The 10,681-nt window shown below is 46.5% G+C and overlaps 1 protein-coding gene across 1 annotated transcript; it reads left to right on the top strand.

The window, feature by feature from the left end:
• On the top strand, nucleotides 1–5,866 carry LOC124658371 (wall-associated receptor kinase 3-like). The gene is made up of 4 exons (XM_047196720.1): nucleotides 1–555; nucleotides 2,342–2,786; nucleotides 2,894–3,058; nucleotides 4,559–5,866. The coding sequence occupies exons 1-4, from the start codon at nucleotides 109–111 to the stop codon at nucleotides 5,725–5,727; spliced, it is 2,226 nt and encodes a 741-aa protein (XP_047052676.1). The 5' UTR covers nucleotides 1–108; the 3' UTR covers nucleotides 5,728–5,866.
• The last annotated feature ends 4,815 nt before the right edge of the window (nucleotides 5,867–10,681 follow it).

Here is a 10,681-nt window from a genome sequence, read left to right as displayed (position 1 = left end):
GTGCTTTGTTCATTCGTCTATTTATGGGCCAAAATTGCACCATTAATTGTCAGCTAGGAGCTCAGAGGAACACAATACGCACGCTTCACGCACCCGTCACCGTCAATTATGAAGCTGGGGCGTTCTCCGCTTCTTCTCTCTGGCCATCTTCTTCTTTGCGTTCCGGCGATTTGGGTGCTGGCCACTGCCGATGTAGCGGCCGGCCAGCGTCCCGGCTGCCCGGCAAAGTGCGGCGACGTCGACATCCCGTTCCCGTTCGGCGTTGGCGATGAGTGCGCGTTCAGCGGCGGCTTTGACATCAACTGCACGAGCGTTGATAACGCCACGAAGCCTCTTTGGGGGAGTCAGGAGGTGACCAAGATCTCCCTGCCTGACGCTAAGATCTGGATGAATGTTAGGGCGATCTCCTCGCAGTGCTATTACTCATCCACTGGCACTATGAACTACTCTAATATATGGTGGAACCTCACCAGTTCACCATTATGGATATCGGAAGTGGATAACTCAATTATCGTCATCGGGTGCAATACTCTAGCTTATATGAAGAGCTCTTCGGTAAGTATTTCGCCAATGTTTCTACTATATATACTGAATTGTTCCGGGTGAATATTCACTTTATTAGTTTCCAGCAAGTAAAATGTCCCGACCACGAAACCTAAAACATGTCTTTTAAGTGTAGTACATATCCGCTATTACAGAGAGACTAGACTTTACCATCAAATTAACAACACGCTAAGATAGCAAGCTAGATGCTGAACCTTTTTTTCGCGGAAAGAACCATGACATTAAAAGGAACATATGCCGGTACAAAGCACCACAAAAAAACGAAGATAACGACGAAATACTTGAGATGCTCTCCGTCTTCAACCTCCAGACCGTGGATGGCTCTCCGACGCTACCACTCCTCTCCGAGCTGGCATGATGTTGTTGTTTGCGCACGGAAAGTCGTCGAACGGATCTAGAAGACAACATCCGTCCCGAAGACGACGAAGAAGACGTAACCGTCGATGAAGCTTCTTAATGATCCTAGACGCTAAACTTTACACCCTTTATTGTATGGATAGGTATAAAGGCACTTCTAATCTTCTCTTGAAAAGATACATTGTCTAGTGTAGACAGTTCTTCTCTATCCCGCAACCCCGGTTGAGAAAATTTCAAAATACCAACTCGGTCAGGAAAAACTTAAAACCACCGGTATTGGTATATTTCTTTTAAAACACCTTATTAAAGACACAAATCATGAATATAATGGATACATAAACACTTTACTATTGTCTATAGGGCATAATTCCAACACAACGTACCTACATCCTGCGTTTGATTATTCCAAGGAGTTAGTACAAGTATGCAATTCCCAGCTAAGGGATGCTCTACAACAGAGTGTCGCTTCATCTTTATACCTCCATCTAGTCATGCAAGCTACTTCTCTACTGTTGTACTTCTGTTTTAAACGGAGGCGCAGCAGCTTTACCTCATCTCATTAGTAAGGAAGAGTTCGTAACAAAGTTTGGCAATAAGCTGAAAAACAAATTTTCATGACATCAAACATAAGTCGTTCATCCCGACGAACCCCACAAGGTTGCCTCACGCTTAATCTTACAAAACAAAACCACCGGAAAGGAGGAAATACTCCTTAAAAAATCTAGTATTTCGTTTGTTCCAAAAGATGAGAATAGGGAGGGAGATGAGCGCCTTGTGTCTACTCCCTTTGTAGGTTACCCACCATACTCCACCAATCACGCACTGTCGCTAGGAGATGCCAATCTTCGACTCTGAGTTCCTGCAGCCTGTCCCAAGTCCCAACCATGATCTTACCATTGTCCATATCTGTTTGGCATGGTGGAACCTGAAAAGATCGAATACGAGCCGCAGTTTCTGGCTCTCGCTTGCAAAGCTAACAAAGGCAGCAGTTTGGCCAATGCCGAGGGTCAGCTCTTGATTGCCAATGGATGGACTGCATTGTTTAGTAAAGACATTGGTTGGAGGAAGAAATCCCCGAGGCTGCGCTCAATGTGGTCAGTGTTGGGTCCGCAATTCTCACCGACATGCTCGCAGTTGACATGGCGCTTTCCAATTGGAAATGCATAGGAAACGTGTGTATCCCACCCGCCCGAATCTACTGGGCTTCCATACATATATGAGATTTAGATATTTTCAGAATTTAACTTCCAACATAAAATGGAATATGTGGTAATAAAAAATCTTGTAATCTGTCATTCTTTTAAACATGCATATCGTGGTGAAAAGTGAAATTGCTCTATAAATAAAATACATAATTACATGGTGCATGGTGCTTTGGTCGTGTGTAACATATCTCATGTATCCATTCATATATGTGCAGTATGCAATAGGTTGCTATGCGACATGCACTGACGTCACCCTCGAGAATGGAAAATGCTCTGGTGCCGGCTGCTGCGAAGCCGAGATCCCAAAAGGCACTGTGGATTATCATGGCTATTTCAACCAATACTATAACACGACAAAAATATGGCAAAAGAGTCCTTGCAGCTACATGGTACTGATGGAAAAGGATGCTTTCAGTTTCAACACCAGCTATGTCAATCCGATGGTGTTTTATGATACATACCAGGGTGCAGTTCCCATGGTCCTGAACTGGCGAATACGGCCATCGACTTGCGAGGAAGCTAAAAAGAACATGAGAGCTTATGCCTGTGTCAGCAGGGATAGCAAATGTGTTGATGCCACCATCGGCTTGACGGCAGGTTACCGTTGCAATTGCTCGGATGGTTACAAAGGCAACCCTTACATCGTGGATGGATGCCAAGGTAAGTTCCTCCCATTTTGCTGCCTTGTATATCTTGCATAGATCAATTCTTCACTAGTTAGTTGTATGCGTCGTTTAGCAACTCTGAAAACAACTCTGTTGTTACAGATATTAACGAGTGCCTTGAAACTGCTAATCCTTGCGGCCCTGAGATGATCTGCCAGAACACGCCGGCGAATTTCAGCTGCTCATGTCTCCCAGGAAATTATATGACGCACGGCGTTTGCGTGCCAAATCAAAAGCGTTCCCGTTTTCGGCCCATGCCTGTTGTTGGTAAGTTCTTTCTTCGGTGAGCACTACTACTTGTAGAAAAACAATTAATTGGATGCATGCCACACGAAATTATACAAAGTGTACCAGCGTGATAGTCGGTTTGTTTCTTTAAAAGCAAATCACATTTGGCATGATTTATATTCCCTCCGATAAAAAAATGTGATTGTATTGTACGGGATAAATAATTTTAAGTTTGACCATCACTATTGAATAATCTATTAAGAATGATAACAAAAAATTGATATTATAAACACATATTAGTAATGTATGTTTTTGAAACATATAAAATATATATTTAAAATTAAAATAGAAAATATCCGGACTCTACATAGACTGTTTTTTAAAGGGAAGTCTCAGCCTCTGCATCAATCAATGTATGACCCCCTTTTCTTAAAATGATTATTCATGGTCTTACAAAAGTCTTAAAACCGATCCACCTAACACTTAATATATCTCACGGATCGGAGAGCACGGAGACATGGATAAGGCATCTAAAAAGCTGAAAAGACACGACGCGCCTTACCATCAACATGTCAATCTTCTATCAAACCGCTAGCCAAATCGTATGTGCATATCATGTACTACCATTGGCAAACGTCTGCATCCAATATCCATATCTCGGCGCTTCTCCGGTGGCTGGAGATAAGACCATGTATAGATCCAATGGATAGCGAAAGGAAGGACCTGCTGAAAACATGGGAAGCTTGTTATGCTAAAGATACAATCGTTGTTAACATGCCATATAGCCCACGATAAAGTACATGCGCCTATTGAAAGCCATATGGACAATGCACCATATAAATTTTGCAAAAGGATATGATGTAATAATTGTTGGATTGTTTCATCTTGATCACGAAAACAATATTTACACTCATTCCAATTACATTTTGCAAAGCTTCCTTTAGTAAGAATGACCTTTTTTGTAAAGTTAGTAAGAATGACTTTCTTATGAAGCAACCACATTAAGATTCTGATCCATAGTCATATCTTAATTTTCCAAATGTATTTGCGAAGGAAATGAGTGTGACCATTAATCATATCAAGATACATTGACTTAACCATGCAAATACCTGTTGTAACTATATTCCATTTATAAATGGTATCTTGCATCGATAAATGAATATGCATAATATGCCTAACTAAATGCATCCATCTTACCCGTTTGTTATCTGTCAAACCCCTTCTAAAACTTATATTCAGAGGAACCGAGGCCATAACATTTGCTACACTAACATTAGTATGGTTAATAATATTGTAAAGGGATGGGTATTGTTCAGCCAGCCGACTATACCTAGCCAAACGTCTTCAATATTTATACAATTTGGTGGTAAATTCAATAGTTAAGAGTCAAGACGACATACATCAGTCATCAGCGGGAGTAATTGGCATTTCTCTCTGTACCCGTCCCCTCGAAAAAAAAATAAAAAAAATCTAATACTACTTTTAAGTGGTCGTTACTGATGGTTTTATTCGAACATGTGCATGGTTTCATTTGGACAGGTGCATGTATTGGACTAGTCGTGTTTGTGATATTCATAGCATGTGCATGCTTGGTCCAAGAGAGAAGAGAGCTACGGAAAATGAAACAGAGCTACTTTCGGCAGCATGGAGGTCTCATATTATTTAACGAGATGAAGTCAAAAGAGGGCAATGCATTCAAAATCTTCCACGAGGAAGAATTGCAGCAGGCAACTGACAACTTTAGTGAAAAACAAGTCCTGGGTCATGGAGGACATGGAACCGTGTACAAGGGACTTCTCAAGGGTAACGTGGAAGTAGCTGTGAAGAAATGTAAGACGATCGACGAGCAACACAAGAAAGAGTTCGGTAAAGAGATGGCAATCCTATCCCAGATCAACCACAAAAATATTGTGAAGCTCCTCGGTTGTTGCCTCGAAGTGGAAGTCCCCATGCTGGTGTACGAGTTCGTTCCAAACGGTACGCTCTTCCATCTCATACACCGCAACCATGGCCGGTGTATCTCCTTGGCTACTCGCTTAGGGATCGCCATCGAATCTGCGGATGCGCTCACCTACCTTCACTCGTCGGCTTCAACACCCATCCTACATGGAGACGTCAAGTCCCCCAACATCCTCCTCGATGGCAACCTTAGCGCGAAAGTCTCTGACTTTGGCGCCTCCATCCTGGCACCAACTGATGAGTCACAGTTCGTCACACTTGTACAAGGGACATGTGGTTACCTCGACCCGGAGTACATGCAAACATGCTATTTGACAGACAAGAGCGACGTGTATAGCTTTGGGGTTGTTCTTGTTGAGCTCCTCACGGGAAGAATACCTTTCAATCTTGATGCCCCAGAGAAAGAGAAGAGTCTAGCAATGATGTTTATGTCTGCAATGAAGGAGAATAGGTTGGCTGACATATTAGATGACCAGGTCAAGGGTGAAGACAACATGGAGATTCTTGAAGAGATCGCAGAGATAGCAAAGCACTGTTTGGATATGTGTGGTGATAACAGGCCCTCAATGAAGGAGGTTACAGAGAAGCTTGATGGACTGATGAAGGTGATGCAGCATCCGTGGGTGCAAGAGAACCCCGAAGAGATGGAAGGCTTGCTTTCCGAGCCCATGGCCAACTCGACGATCGCTAGTGCTGAATATTTCAGAATTGAGAAAAATGCTATTAATGCTATGCAATCTGGTCGTTAAGTAATATATTGTTTTATTCTTCTATTTTTTTTAAACATTAGAGTGATCAAATGTTATATGCTATTGTAAAAGATTTTTGGTATGTGTATATTTTTGAAATATGCCAATATATCATTTGTATGAATTGACTTTCGAAATCCATCTATCTATACTTAGTTGAATGTTACTTAAAAGTTGGTCAGATGACTGAGGTGTCTTTCCATCATTGTCCAAGGAAGGCTAATCAAGTGGCACACGAATTAGGGAAATTTGCTTATAGCTCAAAGGAGACCCATGTGTCGGATGGTGAACCTCCAGATTTTATTTTATCTCATATAGTTCATGATGTAACATTGCTATCAGTTAAACTAGCACAAAAGTACGTGCGTTGCGACGGGAGATAAAAAAAATGTGCATCACATCCCCACACGCTGCTAGTGCTTCTCCTCTGTCCACAGCTTCAGCAAAAAAGATAGATTTGAACAAATCTAGGCTTTTAAGAAAAATATCTTCAAATAAAAAATCAGATTTTAAAAACGAAAATTGTGAATTTTTTCAAATTTTCCATATTTTATAAAATGTTCAAATTAGATTCTCTATGCCTATGAAAACTATAGTTATCCGCTCCATATAATAATCAATCAGCTCCTCATCAATCATCAGCATACACGTTGGTATCGGTGGGGAAGGTACAGAACTTATATTTGAATGGAAAAAACACCAACACAAAACACATATATACTATAGCTGGATTATCAACGCCACTTACTATTGCTGAATTGGATGGTAATCATTTAGTACCATTGCAAACCATCTTGTTTGTCATCGTTCTGATTGTCAAACCCCCATCCTCCTTTTGCAATTGCCTAGGGTATTCAAGGCACGATCACTACAGGAATCTGCCAAGATGCCGACGGCCTCCAGCCCTCGGCGTATCACCGCCTCGCCCTCGGCATACGCTACGCCGACGGGGGCCCTCGGTGTAGCTCCTCGGGGAAGGTTGGCCTCGGCAGAGCACACGTGGCCCTCGGCGTAGCGCCGCCCGTCGGCGTAGACGGAGAGGGCCGACGGCTGGTCCCACGCGTCGGCGTACTGGCCCTCGGCGTAGCGGGCTAACCGGCACCGTCAGGCTGACGGCCGTTACAGCTACGCCGAGCGTCGCACCGTCGGCGTACGGGGACGCGTGGCGTGGCCTGGTCGACCTTGGCGCTCGATACGCCGAGGGCCGCACCGTCGGCGTACGAGGACGCGTGGCGCCGCCTGGTCGACCCTGGCGCTCGATACGCCGAGGGCCGCACCGTCGGCGTACGAGGACGCGTGGCGCCGCCTGGTCGATCCTGGCGCTGATACGCCGAGCGCCTCACCGTCGGCGTACGTGGACGCGTGGCGCGGCCTGGGCGTCCCTGGGCGACGGACGCTACCCCGAGGGCCGTACCGTCGGCGTAGAGGCGACCATTTGGTCCATTTCTGGACGCGTGGCGCGCCCTGGGGGAACCTGGGAGCTACCCCGAGGGGGAACCCGTCGGCGTAGAGGGTACCATTTGGTACATTTTTTTCGTTTTTTGCTGTTTCGCGCGTTTTCCAGATTTGGCAGGATACACAAGCACATATAATTCACATGAAATTCATAGGCATGAAGTGCAAATACATATAACATCAAGTGCATACATAGTATCATAGTGCCATAGGTAGCATACATAGTGTCATAGTGACATAGGATGCATACATAGTGTCATAGTGTGCATACATGCATGGTGCCATAGTGTGCATAAGATACATGGGACTACTAGAGGAGCTCGTCGCCGCTAAACACCGGCCCGGGCCGATTCCTTCCGGTAGAAGCTGCGGAAGAACCACCGGGAGAAGGACCGGGAGAAGTACCGGGAGAAGTACCGGGTGTAGCACCGGGAGAAGGACCACCATGATGAACCGGTGTCATGTCCCTCCCACCACCCTGGTTTCCGGAACATCCCGTTCCCTACACACATGTTCCCGAGATGTTAGCAATTTGCGAGGCAAAGGAAAGCCGTAGTATTCGGTTTGGCGAAGAACTTACCGTTGTTCTCCCATAGTACTCCGCAGCGAAATTTTCCTTCGATGGCATGTTTGGCGCCGGCCCCGGAAAGGGAGGCATCGGCCCTACGCCGACGGCTTCACTACGCCGAGGGGTGAGCCGAGGAGCTGGGCTGGCCGGCCCGTACGCCGACGGCCCCGATGTTTGGCCGTCGGCGTATGACACGGCCGTCGGCACCTCGTGCGATTCCTGTAGTGGATATGATATGTTTGATATGTTCGTCTGAAGTTTTTTGTTGTTTCTGTACCGTTGATGTTCTATCGATGGTAGCAATATGAGTTCCGCGATGCACAAGGGATTCTTGCACGCTTGCACACGTGATTAATCAATAGTGTCTTCTAATAATCACCAGATATTAATCTGAAGCATGGTTAGTACCTGGTTTTGAAGAACATCGCCGATCACAAGCTAAAGAAAGTTATCGTGGTTTGCTTCATCACCAACGGTGATGCATGCAGTATCCTCAATCTTTTCTTCCGCTCGTGTGACACCATCTTCGGACCTACCACTCCAACCGGAAATCCCAACGTCCACACCATCTTGAACATCAGGGTTGAATTTTCTAGGTTTGAAAAATTACATATTACATCAGATTGAACACTGATTTTAGAATGTACAAACTAAGAAAAGAAGCTGCATACCTACAACCTACCGTTGTGCAAATATGGTAGAATTCGTAGCATATGTAACTGCCGGTGATTTAGGAAAATGTAGCCAGAGACTCAGAGTTGCTTTCGTGTGGGTAGCTAAATTATCTTATTTCAGCACTTAGCTGAATCTTTACGACAACCCGTAACTTTTGTGCCATGTGCATAACTGCATCTTGTGTCTACTACAGTAAACCAAATGAACCAAGGAACCCAAATCTATGAGGAAAAAAGGGATCTAGTTTTCAGGTTCAGACTTAGAGCATCTCCACTCGTTGGCGCTCCCCACGTCCAAATCCGGCGAATTTAGCCTGCTGAGCGCCGAAGTTCCAGCCGTCCCCCCGGTAGGACACCCCCAACCTCAGCCATTTGACATATTTCAAACAAATTCGACATAAAATTTAACAAGTTCGGCGAACAAGATTCAGAAAATTGCTGAAACAAATTCGGCGAAAATCAGTACAGTGTTTAACAAGTGCTGAAACAAATGAAGCACACAATTTCACAAGTTTTGAAACAAATTAATAAAGACAGACTAGTTGGCGTGGTCGAGGCTAGCCGAGACGCGAACGACAAGGAGTAGGCCATCGTCGAAAAACAGGCAGGCAGATAGGACGTCGTCGAAAGACGGCGGAATAAAGGCATGTGGGAAGGAGGGCGGCGGAATCTGGGCAACAAGCCGGTGGGGTGGTGCCGGCGGCGAGAGAGATACGAGGGGTGGGGGGATTTTGAGCGAGGTGGTGGTGGGGTTCGTGTGTGTAGTCGCCGACAAATCGGGCCCTTCCCCGCTTTTCACTCGTCCGGACTCCCCGATAGCTCCCCGGGGGACCGGGGATGGCGTGGGCTCGCCGGATGGATGAAGGGTCAAATCCGGACGAGAACGAGGAACCGGGGGCGCGACTGGATCAAATTTTTCCGTCTGGATGGGAAAAACGTCGCTCGGGGGCCTCCTCGGGGAGACGAGTGGAGATGCTCTTAGTGGAGTCCTCGTGCAAGGTCAACTCCCCCCCCCCCAAACGGGGGAATTTTACTTTTTGCCCCTATTTTCTTTGCCGCTCTATGATTTGCCCTTCTTTGCTGGGTACTCTCTTTTTTGCTCCTGTTTTCTTTACCACTCTACCATTTGCCCCTTTTCTATTAATCTGAATTGCATTCTGTTCTTTTGAGGACATACGCAAAATCTCAAGACGAATCTACCCTGGTCGCTTGTTTCGTTCATTCGAACAGACCGAGCTGCCCCATAATGCAGATGCCGCGCCGCCGCGGCCGTCATTGCCGCCGTATCCGTGGCTGCCGTTGCCGTTGGTGATGTTCAGCTACGTCGCCTTTCTTCCCACGGACACCTCCACGCCACTTCCAGCTTTGGATCGACGCCTCCGCTGCCGAATACGGCATTTTTCTCCAGGTCCGGTGACGTCCTCGTTTGGCTCAGTTCCTGCCTCTACGGCGCGCCCCTGTCCGGCCCAGCCACGGCGCCCCATCACTGCACCACCTCCGCTGCTCCGGCTTCCACCACCTACTGCGCTGCCCGGCTGCTGATACGTCCAAAACGTATCTACTTTGCCGAACACTTTTGCTATTGTTTTGCCTCTAATTTGTGTATTTTGGATGCAACTAACACGGACTAACGATGTTTTCAGCAGAACTGTTCTGGTGTCTCGTTTTTGTGCAGAAATCCAACTTTCGGGAAAAACCTCGGGATTTTGACGAAAGGGCCTATTTTCCCAGAATGCGATGGAGCCAGAAGGACAATTGAAGTGGAGGCCCGAGGGCCCCACACCACATGGCGGCGCGGCCCAGGGGGGGCCCGCGCGGCCATGTGGTGTGGCCACCTCGGCTGGCCTCCGACGCCCCCCTTCGGACTACTTATTCGCCTCGACCTAAAAACGCACGGAGAGAAGTCGAAGTCGCCAGAAACCCTCCAGAACGCCGCCACATCGCGAAACTCCGTCGCGGGAGCCAGAAGTCTCCGTTCTGGCACTCCGCCGGGACGGGGAATTGGAGGAGATCATCACCGCCATCACCGCCAACGCCTCTCCATCAACCAGCAATGTTTCCCCCATCCATGTGTGAGTAATTCCCCCGCTGTAAGCCGAAGGGGATGGTAGGGATTGGATGAGATTGGTCATGTAATAGCATAAGATTGTTAGGGCATAGTGCCTAGTGTCCGTAGATGGTACTTTTATGATATTGTTGCAACTTGTTATGCTTAATGCTTGTCACTAGGGCCCGAGTGTCATGATCTCAGATCTGA

The sequence above is a fragment of the Lolium rigidum genome, chromosome 5 (genome assembly GCF_022539505.1).
Source record: "Lolium rigidum isolate FL_2022 chromosome 5, APGP_CSIRO_Lrig_0.1, whole genome shotgun sequence".
Taxonomy (NCBI): domain Eukaryota; kingdom Viridiplantae; phylum Streptophyta; class Magnoliopsida; order Poales; family Poaceae; genus Lolium; species Lolium rigidum.
Note: the sequence above shows the minus strand (reverse complement) of the source record. Positions and strands in the feature narration are given on the sequence as shown.